Raw genomic sequence first — 18,684 nt, forward strand, 5'->3', positions numbered from 1 at the left:
TCAGGCACCGCTCTCCTGTCCTCAGGACAAACCAAGCCTCCTGCGCCCTGGTGGGGGGGGAAATGCGCAACTGCCTCCAGGGTCTGGGGACGGGGACAGAGGATGTGTGAGGTGGTGGGCTGTCCACAGTGAAACCCACGGCCCGGGTCCACTGGCAAACCGCCTTAGCTGGGCACCCACCGCACCTCTGGGCCGTTCCCTTCCTGCCCCCTCCTTCCTCCAGCATCACTTCGGATATGGCCAGGACTCACAGACGCTCAGGTCACTTGGGGAAACTGGTGTGGCTGCTTCCCAAAAGAGCCTGGTTTGGATCCAGGCAGGAAAGAAACTGATGCTACAAAATGACCATTTATTTTTTTTAAAGATTTTATTGATTTATTGAGAGAGAGAGCATGAGCAGGGGTTGGGGAAGAGGGAGAGAGAGAATCTCAAGCAGACCACCCAGCTCAACGCAGAGCCCCATTTGGGGCTCGATCCCAGGGCCCCGAGATCACAACCTGAGCTGAAATCGAGAGTTGGACACCAACCATAAAACGGTCATGTAAGTAATAAACTTCAAGAGATACAATTCCTCACTTGCTAAGGAAAGAGACACACTGTATGGCAAAGATGGGACTGTACAAAAGCTCTGTGGTCTTGTTTTTCATTCCAGTTGTTTTGGAAACCACAAGCTAATTATAAAATAAAAGGGATTTAAACACCAAACGTTGGCAAGGACACAGAAAATAGGGAACCTTCGGGCACCGTTGGGGCAGTCACCGTGGAGAACAAGATAGAGCTTCCTCAAAAAACCTAAAAACAGAACTGCCCTATGATCCAGCAACTCTACTTTTGAGTATTTATCGGAAATCAGTCTCTCTCTCTCTCTTTTTTTAAAAGATTTATTTGTTTATTTATTTGACAGAGAGAGATCACAAGTAGGCAGAGAGGCAGGCAGGAGTCAGGGGAAGCAGGCTCCCCGCTGAGCAGAGAGCCCTATGCAGGGCTCGATCCCAGGACCCTGAGATCATGACCCAAGCCGAAGGCAGAGGCTTTAACCTACTGAGTCACCCACGTGCCCCAGGAAATCAGTCTCTTGAAAACACACCCACATCCCCAAGTCCATCTGGCAACGTCCACAACAGCTGAGACATGAAAACCACCTACGTGCTCACTGATGGGCGCATGGACAAAAGTGCGCCATGTACATGGGACGGAAGTTATTCAGCCGTAAAAAGGAAGGAAATCCTGAATTTGGGACAACCATGGACCTCGAGAGCATTACGCCAAGAGAAGTAAGTCCGACAGAGACAGACAGATCCTGTAGGATCTCACTTATATGTCAAATCTGAAACAAAAATCTAAATTCCTAGATCCAGAAAGCGGGGGATGGGCAAAACGGGGGGCAGGTGGTCCAAAGGCATAAACTTCCAGGCCCGCCCGGCTGGCTCCGTTTGGAGGATGCATGACACTTGATCTCAGGGCTGTGAGTTCGAGCCCCATGGTGGGTGTGGAGATTACTGAAAACAAAATCTTGAGGAATAAAAAGGGTATAAACTTCCCATTATAAGACCAAAAAAAAAAAAAAAAAAGGTTTAGGGGTCATGGTAACTATAGTTAGCAATACCATAGTGTATATTTAAAACTGCTAGGAGAGGAGATCCTAAAAGATCTTATTGCAAGAAAAACAAATCTGTACCTACATGTGGTGACATCACTTAATTACTTGTGGTAATCAGTGTGAGCTCCGTGTATCTACCAGATCATTATGTTATACGCCTAAAACTAATATAACGTGGTATGTCAATTATGGCTCGTTTTTAAAAATTATTTTGGCGTGCTTCAAATTATGAAAACGACCAACAGACATAACCTAGAGATACCTCCCATATTTAAAAACCACCAAGTTAATACCTTCCGATAGTTAAGTAACACTGAAACAAATGGTCTTCAAAGTAAAATACTTTTGCTCCAGAACTTACTTGTCAAATCTCGTGTTGTGACTTTTTTTGTAATAGACACACAGATATGTCAATGAACAGCATTAGCAAAAAAAAAAAAAAAAAAAAAAGCTTTCTTTTAAAGAACACGTTCCTTCCGAGGTTGCAGAGCCTGGATGGACGCAGAGCAAACCCAGCCAAGTACATCTGCATTTGTGAAAACAGCCACCTGGGATGGTCGGAAGGTGCTCTCTGGAGAGACGGTTCCAGAATGACCCTCGAGCCTGGGAAGACGCTGACCCCTAACCTGGTCTTTCTAAATTTGGGCCAGGCATGGCCCAGTTCACCGCAGTTGGTTTAGAGGGACAAAGAAACAAATCGTATAAAGACCCAGATTATAAAGGGCTTTAAATAGCCAATACTTCTAAACATAATCCAGGGCTAAGAGCCCACAGTGGAGAGTAAATTAAAACTGCGTTAGACTCACCAGAGTCTGAAAAGCACGCAGAAACACCACGACCCAACGCACGGTCGCCCAGCTATCTGCGGGGGTCACAAGGACAGGAGGAGCAAGGTTTCCCCGGAGTGTCAGGGAATGTCGGGGTCCCTGCCTCGGCCTCCCTGACCTCCAGGCAGAGCAGGGAATCTGGCAGGGGTCCAGCCCAGACATGCTTCCCCTGCAACGATGGAACTTTTATTCGAGGACTTGCAGACACTTGTAAAGGCACAAGCCAGTGCTTTCAAGGCAGTGTGGAGGCCACAAGCAACTCAGCCGGACGGGAAATACTCAGGAGCGTGGGGGTTCCTACTGGAGTTCTGAGCTACCGTGACAGGGAGCTAAGGGTCTGAGGTCCCCCCAGAGCAGTCAGTTCTCAGGGTCACAGACGCCAGTGCAAAGAGCTGACCATGTCCAAGACCAGTTCCTAGAGTAGAAATTCCTTTTGAGGACTCCCCAGCCAGGCAAAGTGCACTGACCACAACCTTGGGCCCTGACACAACGTCCCAGAGCAACCCAGGACCAAGGCCATCTTCGGAGAAAGGGCCAGGAGGGACTCCAAACTCCCTGAGGGCCTTATACACAGAAGAAAGCCTACAGGAGAACAGCCAAGCAAGCTTTAAATGGAATCAGCACAGTAACGGTCCTTATATTTGAAAAGACATAAAAAGGGGTGCCTGGGTGGCTCAGTGGGTTAAAGCCTCTGCCTTCGGCTCAGGTCATGGTTCCAGGGTCCTGGGATCGAGCCCCACATCGGGCTCTCTGCTCAGCAGGGAGCCTGCTTCCTTCTCTCTCTGACTGCCTCTCTGCCTACTTGTAATCTCTGTCTGTCAAATAAATAAATAAAATCTTTAAAAAAAAAAAAAAAAGAAAAGACATAAAAATACCAGCAACAAAAATCACTAACTTCCTAGACAATTGAAGATTTGAAAAGAGTACTTACGTTGTGTCCAGGGTCCGATTGATTTTTGCAATTATCCCCAGCGAGGGGTCGATCTTGGCATACATGGTTGACATCACACCCACCACCACAATAAGCCAACTGGAGGGGCTCGCCGGGTACACACCAGTGATGATGCCATTCTAGAAAGAGAACATGGACCGTGAGTACTGTCCCACCCATTAAGTCCTCGGGCCCTGGCAATGGGGGCAGTGGGATGATGGCAGTGGGTGGGAGGCCTTTGTAGCTCATGGTGGCTAAGTGACCACTGTAGAAAGTCTTCCCCACAGCCTCCAGCCCCTTCTCTTCCTCTCCTTCTGAGCCAAATCCCTCCCTGAAGCAGATACCCTGAGAGTGACCCCAGGACATTTGAATCACCCAAGGCATGAGTTTAACATTGATTCCTGAGCTCCACTCAGACTAATTCATGACACCTTTGAGTTAAGGATGTCACTAAGCCAACCATGAAGTCCTCTCCCCAGTCTGCTACACTTGGGATGCCCCAAGACCCCCAGCCCCAAAACTACCCCTCCTGCCACTCCTGAATCAAGAGGCTTCTCAACCCCCAAGTATTTTCAGGAGACCCCTCTCCACATTAAGAATTTTCTGTATGGGGGTGCTTGGATGCCTCAGTGGGTTAAGCTTCTGCCTTCAGCTCAGGTCATGATCTCAGGGTCTTGAGCCCTGGGATTGAGCCCTGCATCGCATCGGGCTCTCTGCTCAGCGGGGAGCCTGCTTCCCTCTCTCTCTCTGCCTCCTGCTCTGCCTACTTGTGATCTCTGTCAAGTAAATAAATAAAATCTTAAAAAAAAAAAAAAGAATTTGCTGTACGATCCCTCAGCCAAACCCCCCTACTTCCCAACCCTAAAAACCACAAAGTGGTAAGAGCAGAAGGCGGATATGAAACAAAATTCTGGAACCCAGGTGAGCCTTGTGGCTCCTTATTCTCTTTATTTCTGTGTTTTAAAACTTCTAATTAAAAAAAATTCCTTTCTTAAAAAATATTTTTATTTATTTGAGAGAGAGAGAGCATGAGAAGGGGAAGGGTCAGAGGATCAGAAGCAGGGATGCTGAGCAGGGAACCCAATGAGGGACTCGATCCTAGGACTCCAGGACCATGATCTGAGCCAAAGGCAGTCGCTTAATTGACTAAGCCACCCAGGCGCCCCCCAAAAATATATCTTACTAAAGCCATCTTAACAAGTGATCAATTTGATCAAGACAATGGATTTAAAAACTCGCAAAGCTTATCTGAATTCTTTTAGGAGCTACGTGCACCCTCACATGTCATTCCCCTGGATTTCCTATTGTCTAGAAGTGTAAGAAAGACATCTTCTAAAAAGTAGGGGTTGTCCTGGTGTTCTCTGATAGGCACATACACCTACTATGTGACGTCACATTAAAGTGGAGGCAGGAAGGGCCCAGATAAAAGGTCTCCCACTCACTCCAGCCTCCCCCTGCAGCCGCTCTAAGCTACGAGCCAAGCCGTGCTCTGTAACCACGCAGTCAGACGTGGCTGTGAACCATTTATCTTCTCTCTTCCAGCCTACTGGTCTTGCCCCCTCAGCCCACCAACGGATTTTTTTCTTTTTAAAGGAAAGTTGCTAAGAGTGTAGATTTTTAAAAAAAAAATCTTTTTAAAAGAGTTTATTTATTTATTTGACAGAGACAGAGATCACAAGTAGGCAGTGAGGCAGGCAGAGAGAGAGGAAGGGAAGCAGGTTCCCTGCTGAGCAGAGAGCCCAATGCGGGGCTCGATCCCAGAACCCCAGGATCATGACCTGAGCCCCATACAGAGGCTTAACCCACTGAGCCACCCAGGCGCCCCACAACAACAACATCTTTAAACGAGCATTTCCAGTGGCTTACAGGGACTGACGCCACAGCTCTACACCCAAGTCTCCCTTTTCCGGGATCGGAGGGTAAAAAGGATCTGCTCTGGGCAAGGTCAGGTGGCAATGAGGGCTTCCTCCTGTAGGTGGCGACTCCTCCACCTCGGGGGGCCGCCGTGGGGGCCACCGGCTGTGCGGGCAGCGCCTGTCCAGCCTGGCCGGTTGCCCGGGCCCGTCCCCCGTCTCTGACTCACTGCTCCCACCTATTCTGGCTCCTCCTCATAGCCACAAGGAAACTGGAGAACAAATGCAGTTTGCAGTTTTCCTCATTCCCCGGGCAGGTAACGCTGAACTGTCTCCCCACCTGAATTCCTTCTGAACGCACCTTTTCCTCCTTCTGCGATTTTCCAAGTCAATTCAAGGACAAACAAGTGAAAAAACGAGACTCGTGCTTGATTAAAAACCGTGAATACCTTTCCAGTCTTTTAGGAAAACAGAACTGAGAACAGGGGAAGTTGCCTCTGCTTGGATGGACGCTGGGATTTCGCCATCCGGCGGTGTGATCAGCAAGGCACCTGTTAGATAAGGTCCCCGCCTGCGCCCGGCTGGGAGACCGTCCTCTTTCTGGAAGGCCTCAAGAGTTCTGGACTCAGAGACATGGGTTCTAGTCCTTCCTCTGCTTCTCTGAGCAGGTCACTCGCCCTCTCTGCGCCCCCACTCACCCCCAGAGCATGCTGGCGCCCCGGTCCGCCTTACAGCACTTCTTCCAGAACTCAGGCCGCGGGTGTGTAAGCGGAAGCGTGTCCTAAGTGCCATAGGAGCATCCACCGCGGACGGCTCTCCGAAACACGCCCGCCGCGCCAGCGCCTGCCCCCGTGAGCCCCGCACAGACTGAGACAAGGGCTGGCCCACCTTGAACCTGATGAACTTCTTCTTCCAGGAATGCAGTCCGGACAGATAGATCTGCTTGAGGGCTTCATGGCTCAGCCGCAGGTCGATCCCGTCCGGGGTGACCGTGAACTGGAAGGCCACGGCTTGGTGGGCTTCTGCCATCTTCGGCAACGTCCTGGGAGGAGGAGGAGAGGGGGCGAGTGTGATGGGGCCGGCATATCACCGGACATTAGAAAACCCCTCACCCGGACCTGGGGTTCGTTCCACATGAAGTCTTTCCCAGCCGTTTCCCAAACTTAATGTTCCACTCACAGACCCAGTTCCGGTACAACAGGCCCCACTGCCCCCTCCCCCTTCCGTCCAGCACTGCACAGCCCACTGTCGCCTCTGCTGGGAGGCTGGGGGTGGCCAGCAGAGTCCAGGAGTGGAAACCCCCACCACCATAGGGCTCCAGGCCCCAGGCCCACGCAAACCCCTATCCCCAGCCCCAGCCATCCTACCGAACCATCCCTCCAGGCCAGCAGCCCCGGCCACACCCAGCTGACGCTGGAAGCCGGTGGCCATTTCACCGCCTGCCAATCTTATCCCCACCCACCAGCCGCCTGGAGGCTGGCACAGAAGAAACCTGGAGGGTCCCCAGATGAGTCCTCGATGGCCCTGAACCCCTTAACTCCAGGCAGGAGCACTGGACTCTGGGATGCGTGTGGGGCTCTCTGGAAACCATCTCAGGCGCCACAAGACCCCATGGAAAGGAGACACACGGAATCTTCAGGAATAGGTGTTTATGGGCGCCTACGGACGGAGCCAAGTCCCCTTCCTCCTCCTCCTCCTCGGAGGCCGTGACTGACTTGAGTCAACAACCCAAGGGGTGGAACCTTAACTAGGGGGGCATTTACCCCCTGCAAGCAGGCCCGCTTGGGCTACCTGTCCCGCCCCAATGACTAGAAACGCGTTTCCTTTCAACAGCTTCAGAGCCGGGTCTATCCCCGCTCCCCTCCTCCTGGCTCCCGTCTTCTTCCTTGGGGACTCCCGAGCACCTCATGGCCTCCCTCCCGTGAAGCCGGCCCCTCTGCCACCTTCTGGAGCCGTGGGACTGAGCCGTCTCTTCCTAAACTGTCCCGGAGCGACACGCCATTCAAAGGAAGCGAACAGAGTGGGGGGAAGCTTCCAAGAACCGTAACAAAAATCCACAATCCTGTGTGTTTTCTTATCACCAGCTATGTCTCCCGTTCTCACCTGCTGACGCCTGCTGAGCGCGGGTGGTGGACCCACCGACCTCGGCAGGTGCCGCGCTGTCAGACATGCCCAGTAAAAAAGCCAAACCTGCTTCGCTTCGGCTGATTGGAACAAACGCCCCATCAGAGGCCCCAAGGGGCACACAGCCTGCATTCCTTTGCTCCTTCCACAAGCGTGTGTCGAGTGTCTCCCACGTGCCAACATTGCGATGTTGGTGGGGAATCGTCCTGCCCCCAACAGCTCAGACAGGGAGGCCGAAAGAAGAGGGGGTGTCGGACGGGACCTCCCGGGTGACACGGAAGCCCAGGAGATGATCGGCCACAGAGCAAGCCTTTCCGGCCCAGAGGTAGAACAGGACTCTAGTAGAGGTCAAGGGCAGGTCACGGGCAGGCAGCTGTGTTGGAAGGAAGGCTCAGAGGCAGCCAGGGGAGGCTGCTGGGTTTTACACCAAAGGTAAAGGAGAAACGTCCAAGGGCTTTAAGTTACTTTTTCTGCTCTCATGAAGACCACTCTGGGGGCACCTGGGTGGCTCCATCGGTGAAGCGTCCCACTCTTGGTTGCGGGGTTGTGAGATCAGGCTCCACACCGGGCTCTGTGCTCAGCGGGGAGGCTCCTTGGATTCTCTCTCTCCCTTTCCCTCTGCCCCTCCTGCCCGTGCTCGCTCACTCTCTCTCTCTCTCAAATAGATAAATCTTTAAGAAGAGAAGAGCTCTCTGGCTGCAACATGGCTGGTGGCAAGGCAGGGAAGCAAGACAGTAAGAAGCAGAGGCTGCCAGTCCTCCAGGGGACGGTGGCCCAGAGTGGCATGAGTGGGGACGGGGAGGACAAGCCACCCCAGACAGGCTTCAGCGTCACCCTGGAGCTTCTGGCTTGAACCGTCCGTTCAGGGGCGCCCCTCCCCGACACAGGAGAGTCCCTGCGTGGGGAGGACAGGTGGGGGGTGGGAGGGGAGAAGTGGCATGTGGACCCACCACATCTGACATCGTTGGGGGCAGAAGGAGAGGCTGGGGTGGGCAGCCCCAGGCAGTGTCCGCACACAAACCTATGAATCCACTTTGATCATTACGAAGGGAAGGAGCAAGTCAGCCAAACTGCAATCTGCTGGGAATAAAACCTCAGCTGAACGGGACCTGTAGTGTGTCCCTGGTGACCCAGGTATGACTCAGCAGACACAGGGCCCGCCGCTGTAGCCCGGCCAGCGTCGCGGAAACGGATCCCGAGCCTGAAAACAGCAAGACCTCCAAGCAAATGCCTCCTGCAGATAGTTCAGGATGTGGAAGAGGGTACCCCAACAGCTCTGAATCCTTTCCTCGAAAAGCTACCCAAGTGGCTCAAGGTCCACCCTGGACCCCTCTCCACGTGCCGCGGGAGCTGGGCATCACAGGGATGATTCTGCCAAGCGGGAAGCAGAGCAAAGTTAGAGACTGGCCACCCTTTCGGTGATCTGTAAGATCTTTCAAGGGCTTTATACGGAATATGGACATGAGGGATTATTAATGGCAGTAGAGAGAACTTAAACAGAGCGTCTGCAGCGATTCGATCCGAAAGCACGGGTCCAGTGCTCGCTGGCGTATCTGCGCTCTGCTGGGGACTGCGGGCAGGCAGGGGGATGTGTAGCTCCCTTCCGGGAGTCAGTGGCCTTGTCAGAACCCTGACTTTACTAAGGATTTGATCATTTGGATTGGTTCACAGTAAAAACCAAAGATAAGAGTCCTGAATGGACAATCTTCCTCTAGTTCTGCGGTAGGCAAGCCGCTGCCCTGCGCCGGCCCCCGCTTAGAGCCATTGCGGTCATTCGTGAATCGGCCAACAAAGGTTTGAAAAACTCCCCCTGCTAATCTAGTAGAGGGAAAATCCCACCCCCTTTCCCAGCATCCACAGCCCACGTTTAATGGTTACAGGGGAAACTGGATGGCTCAGCCGGTTAAGCATCTGACTCTTGATCTCAGCTGGGGTCATAATCTCAGGGTCACGCCTTCACGCCCCACGCCAGGCTCTGTGCTGGGCATGGAGCCTACTTCAAAAAAAAAAAAAAGAAAGAAACAATCTGTGCTTATGATGCCCCCTCCTGTAGCCGTTGGAGAAATGCAAATCAAAACCAAGGCCAAATGCCACCACACACCCACTAGGACAGCCAGAACCCACGAGACCGAGGGTTAACAGGTGCTGGAGAGGCCGCGGAGAACCCGGAACCCCCACGCACCATGGGTGGGGATGTGCGATGGGCTGGCCGTGCTGGAGACCAGTCTGGCAGTTTCTCAAAAGGTTCTGTTAGCACACAGCCCCGCGCTTCCACTCCCGGCTGCCCAACACGTGTCCGCTCAAAGTCCCGCACGCGGAGGTCTGTGAGATGCCATGACGCACAGTAGCCAAAACAAACACAGAGACAGCCCAAACGTCCTTCCCTTGACGAGCAGCCGATAAAACGTATCGATCCAGCAGACAGAGCAACAGAGTGTTCTTTGTAACGGAGGAACGAAGCATGTCGCAGGCGACTAGAGCCTCGAGAACCTTCTAGTACGGACAGGCCACCTGCTGCCCACGCCCATGTATGCGGAGCGTCCAGAACATGGGGGGCTGGGACCCACGGGGACCCACGGGGTGGGGGGCGCGGGCACCGCGAGGGGCAGACGGCTGAGGGGAGGGATGGCTTCTTGCCGGGGTGATGAAAATGTTCGAAAGAAACCCGACCACGGTGCTGGGTGCCCGTCTGGGAACAGACTGACGGCCACGCACGCGTGCATTTCGGACAGGCGTCGGATGGCCCGTAAGTCGCGTTGCCCTAAGAGCTGCTACTAAAAAGGAAAGCCGCCTCCTGAAACTGAAGTATTGTCTATTCAACAGTAACTCACCTAAACCTTCTCCTCAAATATATAATGCAGGTGGGCGGGGCCGCTGGTGTCCCACTCAGTGAGGACTCACTGCTCCCAGCCACCGTCAGCTCGCGACATCCGAGGAAGACGTTAAATATTTTTAGGGGGTGTAGGATATGGTGGTTATTTGTTAAAAGACCTGCACATAAAGGGACGGCTGGGTGGCTCAGTCAGTTGGGCGTCTTGCCTTCAGCTCAGGTCATGGCCCCAGGGTCCTGGGATCGAGCCCCGTGTCGGGCTCCCTGCTCAGCGGGAGTCTGCTTCTCCCTCTCTCTCTGCCTGCCCCCTGCTCGTGCGCTCTCTCACTCACTCGCTCTGTCTCGCCCACCCAGTCTCTCTCAAATAAGTAAATAAAATGTTTAATAAAATAAAAGAGCCACCATCTTTTAGCAATGCACACCGAAATACGTATCAACACAATTTCATCCTTCGTCGCGTGCAGGGTCTGCTTCCAAACCCCTGGGTGTGCAGGGACGGAGGGACGGACTGGCCACGCGTGGGAACTGGTGAAGTCGGGCAGTGGCCATATTGGGGGGGGTCTGTTATGCTGGTCTCTTTTCTTCTGTAGGTTTGTGATCCTCTCATAATCATTTCTTTTTAACATTTTTGTTTACTCATTTGACAGACAGAAATCACAAGTAGGCAGAGAGGAAGGCAGAGAAAGTGGGGGGGGAAGCAGGCTCCCTGCTGAGCAGAGAGCCCGATACGGGGCTCGATCCCAGGACCCTGAGATCATGACCTGAGCCGAAGGCAGAGGCTTAACCCACTGAGCCACCCAGGTGCCCCCTCATAATCATTTCTTAAAATATGTTGAACAAAATAAAACAGCCGTCTGCTGTAGCTCAGTGCTCCGTCCGACACTTGGAGACTCACTTCCAAAGCTTCCAGACCCTTCCAGGGCTTGGCAGTGGCCGCCTTTCTGGGCACACCTGCTCCCGGCGAGCCCCACAAGCCACAAGCCAGCCCCCACAGAGCAAGGGGAGGCCCCAGGCCCCACGCCCGGAGACCAAGTGAAATCAGGAGAGGGGTCCGTTTCCAGGGCCGCTGCCTGCGCACTAGCCTGCCCTTGCATTCCTCAGCATCCGCAACACAGGAGTGTCTACCTGACCCACCCAAGGACACCCAGAGAAGCAACAGCAAAGCCTCTCTGTCAGATCACAGCACCCCTGACCTACCGCACCCTGGCGGGACGGGCGGCCTCAGCCCCGGATGCGGGGCACGCCCTCACCTTTCACCCAGGTGGGTGTGGGTGAAGCCTGCCGCCTGGGCCACCTCCCCCACCTCCAAGTCTCCCAAAAGGCCAGCCAGAGGAACTGATGAAGACACAGTGACCGTCGCTGCCCACAGGCTGACCTCGCAGAGGCTGGGGGAGGAGAGAAGCCACCTGCCCTGGGGGGAGGGAGGGAAGCCATTCATTCATGCCAGACAACCAGGAATGAGGAGGACCTCAAAAGAGCCCCAGGGAACCTTACTGTACTACAGAGCAGGGCTGTTTTCTGTCCTACAAGTTCTAAATCCTTAGACGGTCGCACACACAGCTAAGTACAGAACAGCAGCTGTGGACAGGCCACGCGGACTGGACGCTGCCTGGTCTCCAGCTCTCTGTTCCCGGGTGGAGTCCCTGGCCAGGCCTGGCTGTCCTGTCATTCTGTCAGCACAGCTGGGAAACCCAGCTCCCTGAGGAGGAGGAGGAAGGGCCCTGGGCCAGTTGGCAGGCCGGGCCTGCATCCGGAGGCAGGCCGCTTACCCGGGACGGCCTCTTCTCTGTAACCCTTCAACCTTCCAGGACACAGCGAAGGCCACCGCACAGCAGCGCCCTGGGGGGACCCTGGAGGGCAGGCAGCACCCCCTCCCTGCCTCCTGGGGCTGTCAGGGGGCTCGGCCATGTCCCACCTGCGGGGCACAGCTGAACCGTTAGTCTCCGGGCGCTGACCTCCCTCTCTGTCCTCTTCCTCCTGGATAAGGTGACCCGACACGTAGAGTCTCATAGTTTCTTGGCTCTGGCCACTCCCCCGGTGCCGGGATTCTCAGGATTCTGAGCAGGGGTCGCTGGCTCCTCTTCCAGCCCCTCTGCACCCAGGAGTCAGCCCCCCGCCAGAGGCCCCTGCTGGGGCTTTAACCTCCACCGGCACACACGGCTTTGTGTTTCACGCGCGTCTCCACTGACACCAAAGCGAATGGACTGCACATGAATCCCATCGTGCTTCACACCCCCCGCGGCTTCCCCTGCTGTGACACCACCACCGGCTGCCAGGCCTGGACACACACAGGCTGGAATGCCCTCGCTCCACGCCTCTCCCCCGTGCTGGGTGCAAGCAGCAGAACCCGGTCATCTGGAAAGGTACGTTGTCCCCGCACCACCCCACCCCTGTAGAGCACCCAGCTACCTGAGCGGACAGAAGCGGCTTCTCCGGGGACCAAGTCTACACGGCACGCCCGCTGGGAGCCACCTGCGCCCGAGTTCTCAGACGGCAGAGAAGACAAGGGGGAGGCAGAGGTGGCAAAGAAAACATTTGAAAGGGGAGCTTAACGCCCATTTCGGTCACTCATTTCTTCCCTCGAATCACCACCGAGGAGCAACTATCGACGCACCAGAGGCTTTAGGACAAGAAATCTGAGTGGGAGGGAACAGACTGCCGGCAGAAGCACGTTCCGGGAGCGCAGGCTGGCTGCTGGGACGCGGGAAGGCCGCTGGGGGACTGTTCTGGATGGAAGGCCACGCGCTTACTCTGCACCTGCCAGTCACGCTGAGGGGTAAACTGGCATGGTCTGGCAGGCTGTGGACCTGCTGATTTTCAGGGGCCTGCAGACATCCCCTGGGGCCGCGTCAGGTGCTGCGTGCCCACCTGGGGTCCCAGCCGAAGGGAGCTTCCACAGACCTCCGTGCCGGCAACACCCCTGGGCGACTCACCCCCCGGGCTGAGCACAGCGACCTGTGATCTTGCGACTCTAGGAGTCACGAAGGCCACTACAGGGGAGAGGTTCCCCAAGGTCTGCCCCAGAAGGTTTAAGCACCTTACCCTAATCCGCTCTCGGACAGACACCAAGATCCAGCACAAGGCGCTCTGCTTCAGAGCGCCGACCTATTTATCGCAAGCTTCATGAATTCACACGGCTGGTCTATTACGTGGCTGTTCCTACGGCTTCCCAAGCCCATTCCCCCTCTTTGGGCCAGCCCCACACCCCACCCCCTCCCCCGCCCTGACCATGACCAAGGGGCCTGCTAACTCCAGCCCAGAGCAGGGATGCCTTCTGCTCTTTTTCCATTCCATCCCCCGGCTTCACACCTAGCTTCAAACTCCCGTCCTGTTGGAGCCCATGTGCCCAGAGAACGGATTTCCACCAGCTTCATCGGGTGATTCTCCCGGCCCTGGCTGGCAGATGACTTTCAATCCATTTTCATTTAATCTCCCAACGGAAGTGGGGGGCGTCTCCTGGACACGACGCCTTCTTCCACCCTGAATCCAGTGAGGAGCACGGACAGTCAGTCTCCAACACCAAATGCCATGTGAACGATCTGGAAGGGGCGACGTTACACCACCTTGTTCCATTTCAGTAAGATGAATTTTGAGAACTCTGACCGATGCCACTCACTGAATCTTTGGCCAATACATTGGTCTGTTTTCCAGAGGAGCCTGCTTTGTCCTTCCTCCTCCTCCTCAAACAACTCTTTTTCACCATAACTCTTTGCCGACAAGGTCAGCAGCCCGCCAGTCGTAACACCAGCCATCCCTGAGCCGGGTCCCCCGCCCCTCCAGGAGAAGACTGGCCCAGTGCCACCCCCACCCCTCAGATCCTGCAACAGGCAGCAGGCTAAGGAATGGGGTGAAAGGTCGGCATGATGCAAAGTGCTTAGCCAGCTTCTAGAACAGGCCCGGGGAAATTCAGATGTGGAAATTACCCCCGTAATAAACAAACAATAAAACCCACATGTGACACCCAACCGAAATATGTAATTACAGGCCATCCCAGGTCTTTCAACCCAGCCTTAAAACTAACAGATAAGGAGAGAGGAAGGTAGGTAGGCAGATGGACAGATAACGGCACACAGGTGGTGTTCTGTGCTTTCAACAATGAAGGTAAAAAAATATTCCTCCTACCAAACTGTTTGGCACAGGCTGGACAAGGTGACAGGCATCTCACCCACATGACCCATGTCACTCCCACTCGAAGCCAGGGAATGCGTACTCGTTTACCAAGGAGTGGACCAGCGTGAGGGTGTCAAGACACCCGCCCAAGGTCGCAGCCAGCAAGCCACCAAGCTGGGGATCGCACCTGCGTCCAGCTCCAAACCCCACGTGCTCAACCCGCCGAGTTCAATGGTAGGGACTCCGATAAAAATTCCATGCAAGAGTCCGAAAGCTACACAAATACAAAATTAGGTCACTCTCTTGTAACCAACATGATGTGATTGCAGTCAGCAATAAAACTACAGTAACTACAAACACGACGGGTGCCAGTGCTAAAATTATTCACAGGCACCAGCCTCGCCACGAGAATTGCACAATTTACTCGCACACGGGAGCGGGCCCTGCCTGCTACCAGAATCTGGGGAAGAGCGGCCTATCTCCTCTAGCAGTTGGCAGCTGCCGCGCTGGGACTGCTCTGAGGAAAGGTTCCCCACAGGAAGCAACGGCTTAGCACAGCATCAACACCAGGCAGGGTCTCCAGGAGCAGAGCCTGGATCCCTCAACCAGGGAGGAAGCTGGGGTGGGAGGACACTGAGGCCACCGCCTCCAGAAAAACTCTCGGGGAGGAGACACCGCGGACAGAGCCTGCAGCCTGGTCCTTCCTGGAGGACAGAGCCGTTGTCCTCGACGCCCTAGTCTCCCACAGTCCAGCAACCGGGGCCTGGGAGGGTTCTGCTCAGCTGCACAAAGCTGCTTCTGCCTCCAGGATGGCTAACGTTCCTGCCAAGTAGGGCTACGGAGGTGGCACCCAGGCCAACCTCAGTGTTGTTCCCCACGGCACTTCAAGGGAAATATCTGGAAGGTTCTAGAAGCTTATCGCAGAACCCAGGGGTCTCCCCAGACCTGCATGTGGAGCAGGGCTCATGACTTTGCTCAGGTTCCTTCTTGCACCTTGGTATTCAGCATTCCTGCTATCGTGTTCACAGGGTGAGAAGTTAGGTACAGGCACAAATTAGCACTAACGGAAAGATACACAAAAAGAGGCCCTCTCCACCTATATGCGGGCACATACACGCCCTGAGCCATGTCCACATGGGATTCTCCATAACTGTGCTCTTGTGTTTTCTCAGTAAGTGCTATACAGATACACGTCATTTCCCTAACCCGACGGATGCATCTTAGAACCAAGAATGTGAGAATCAAAACTCACTTGACGTCTCTGGGAAGGTTTCATGTACAAGAAAGGTACAGGAACGGTCGTTAAGGAAATGCTGTCTCTCTCTCTCTCTCTCTTTATTTTTTAAGATTTTGCTTATTTATTTGAGAGAGAACACAAGCAGGGGGAGTGGGAGAGGGAGAAGCAGGCTTCCCGCTGAGCAGGGAGCCCGATGCGGGGGCTCGATCCCAGGTCCCTGGGATCATGACCTGAGCCAAAAGCAGAGGCTTAACCCTCTGAGCCGCCCAGGCACCTCCAGCAAGTTCAAATTTTCACGTGCTATTGCCCCACTTCAGTAAGTCAGGGCTGATCAGATAAATACTGAGGAACAGGAGCTGAGCCAGAACAAAACATTCATGAAATGTCACTGGAGGTCACATTTTTAAAAAACATTTTATTTATTTGAGAGAGAGAGAGAAAACACAGATGATGGGGGGGCAGAGGAAAAGGAAAAGCAGACTCCCCGCGGAGCCCCGATGTGGCTCGATCCTAGGACCCTGAGATCAGGACCCGAGACAAAGGTAGATGCTCAACCGACCGGGCCACCCAGGAGTCCCGCCAAGGGTACATTTTTATAAAGAACACACAGGACGTCTCGGCAGGCCCATTAACTGCACTACATGTTCAGATATTTTTCTCCAGGTACATACCCAAAAACACCTGCCTCCAGCCACACCGGTGGCCGTTGTCCCACGGCCAGGAGAGACCCTGAACCACAACTCACACCAGGACATCATTCCCACAAATGTTCCTAAAACCAGGGGCATTGTGGATGTCCCATGTGTGCCCTTCACCTCTGCACCCAGAAGTGCAGCTGAACTTGTCAAGCCCCAGGTCCAGTCCAGGGACTGCCCGGCTCAGTCGGGTCCATAAAACCTGCCTGGGGCCACGGTATTATTTGCTAGAACCCACGTCCATTTTGCACGCTTGAAGCCTCTCTTACCGGATCTTCCCTCCTGTGAGACAGAATGACAGGGGTCAGAGGCACCACTGGATAGATGAGGAACTGAAAACCGAGAAACACACATGGCTGATTCAGTGTCACATCCAGCCGGCTCGAGGGCCAGGGTGGGGTGGGGGGGTGAGGGCTTGGCCTGCACGGGAGTCTGGGGAGGAAGCCTGTTAGAGGGATGGAGCACATGCTTGGGAGAACGCAGATGTGGATTCGAATTCCAGCTCTGCCACTTACTCAGGCCTGTGTGTGTATGAGAGAGAGAGACCTTGAGCAAATGTCATCACCTTATCGTAAGACTGTTTCCTGGCACATAAAGCATGCAGAACGTCCACCCCTCACAAAGTGATGGGCCCAACACCACATGAGGCCTTTAAGGCAGGAACACACTGTACCTTCCCAAAGGCGGTCCCATGCTCCAGGAACGTGGGTTTCCGTGGGGATCTGCCTCCTCCTTTCCACCAGACACCCCGCCCCCGCACCCACTCACTCTCCTGGCTCCCCAAACGCCCTCCGGATCGGATACATCCCGGAGCATCTAACTTTGGCATTCGGCTTGTAGCAGTGCTCCTGGTTCATCTCTAAGATACCTTATTGTACCTCCCATGATGCAACAGGGCACTTTTGAAAAAGCAGAAAGAAACCAAAACTCTTCATGTTAAATCTTTTTAAGGGCAGTAGAGGAGCTGACATTTAGAAAAATTAGAGACAGATGCATTATCTCATAAATGAGGAAGTCTTTCATAAAAAGTAGAGTTTGGGTTCTAGCCTAAGACAATTTCTTAAAGGCAATTCTGTGTTTGCTTTTGATATAAGCATGTGTTGCTTTTTAGTGGGGCAGGGGGAACAGGTGGGAGGAACTTCTATATTAAAGGAATTAACCCCTAGCTTGACTCCTCAGAAACTGGACATCCCCGGTCCTCATGGGACTGATTTCCCACCAGGGCATCCTAACGGAACAGAGGTGTGTGCGCTGGAGATCAAGAACCCTGAACCCCAGAGGAAGCCAGTATACTGGTTGGGGGAGGGGGTCACTGGTCCCTTGATGTAGGAAGTAGCGAGCTTTCAGGCCTCTGCCAAGAAGCCCCCAGCCATGGTAACACCGTAGAGCAAGGGTCCCCAGTAGAAGAACCCAAAGGCTTCCTTCCTCGCTTCCCTTGCACGGCCCAAAGGACCCCACCGCTGCACCAATCCCTCTGAGAAAGGGTCTCACACCTTCTTCCATTAGATAAAATCTGAATATCCACTTTGGCTCACAGGAATGAGGACAAAGATGAGTTTAAGAGCCACATGGGAAGCAAAGGTAACAGGTGGGACTTAGGGACAGTCCGAAAGAATCAAGGGTGACACTCGGGTTCCTGGGACAGGTGGGTGGACCCCCACCCTGGGAGTGTGGAGTCCTCTTTTTTACCTAAGTAACCTGGTGTCGGACAACACTGGATCGTCTCTCCCAGGGAGAACAGCGGCCACCCTGCATCCCAGCCCCCCACGTGCAAACACCACAAGAGCCCGGCCTATTGCAGCAGCAACATTTCTTTCAATGATTAACTTCCAAAAACTTTCCTCAGCAGAAAAACAACCCAGACAACACTGAAGAAAAGGTGGACATTCCGGAGAACTGAGGGTCTGAATCACTTTCACACGAAAAGGTCAGTTGGCTTCGGCCCAGGGTCTGCTGGGAAGGTCCTCCAGTATTTGCACGGGGTAAAAGGTGAAGTTCAGAAGAGGCAACAGAGTGTCAGAAATCAACAGAACATCCTCTCACCTGCGTTAATTAACAGACTTTAAAAAACAAACAAACAACCCGCCCTGTACAGCCTAGTGTCCTCCTACAGGCATCAAAAGGGCTGTCAGGGCGGTGGGGTAGTTTCGGGAGCGGGGACAGGGCGGGGAGGCCAGCTCTGCGCCTTGACGTCACTTCGGACCCGGGTTTGTATTACTTCTCTGTAAAACAACAAAGTCTCCGCAGCAGAAGCCCAGGAGAGGCTCGAGCCATTCGGAAAAGAGGGGCCTCGCTAAAGGAGAAGACCGAGACTCTGAAACACAGCCTGACCAGGCCGATTTTCTTTGAACCTCTGAAAGCACGAGTCCCTCCGGAAGCGAAGTCAGGCTTCCACCAGCAGCCCAACTCCGGCCCGGAGCCCCAGCCACGCAGAACGACGAACGCTTTTCTCCAACAAAGGAAACGCCGCCCGGATC

General features: G+C 54.1%; 1 protein-coding gene across 2 annotated transcripts in view; it reads right to left on the bottom strand.

The window, feature by feature from the left end:
• CPT1A (carnitine palmitoyltransferase 1A) overlaps nucleotides 1–18,684 on the bottom strand; it is a 47,463-nt gene that overhangs the window by 26,027 nt on the left and 2,752 nt on the right. For both annotated transcript variants that reach the window (XM_032879697.1, XM_032879696.1), the window contains exons 2-3: nucleotides 6,100–6,253; nucleotides 3,359–3,498 (exon numbers count right to left, since the gene is read on the bottom strand). In XM_032879697.1, coding sequence (XP_032735588.1) covers nucleotides 3,359–3,498; nucleotides 6,100–6,240 — 281 coding nt within the window. In that variant the 5' untranslated portion in view covers nucleotides 6,241–6,253. The remainder of the gene's footprint in view (nucleotides 1–3,358; nucleotides 3,499–6,099; nucleotides 6,254–18,684) is intronic.

Source organism: Lontra canadensis, unplaced genomic scaffold (genome assembly GCF_010015895.1).
Source record: "Lontra canadensis isolate GAN:19392208 unplaced genomic scaffold, GSC_riverotter_1.0 scaffold66, whole genome shotgun sequence".
Classification (NCBI taxonomy): Eukaryota; Metazoa; Chordata; class Mammalia; order Carnivora; family Mustelidae; genus Lontra; species Lontra canadensis.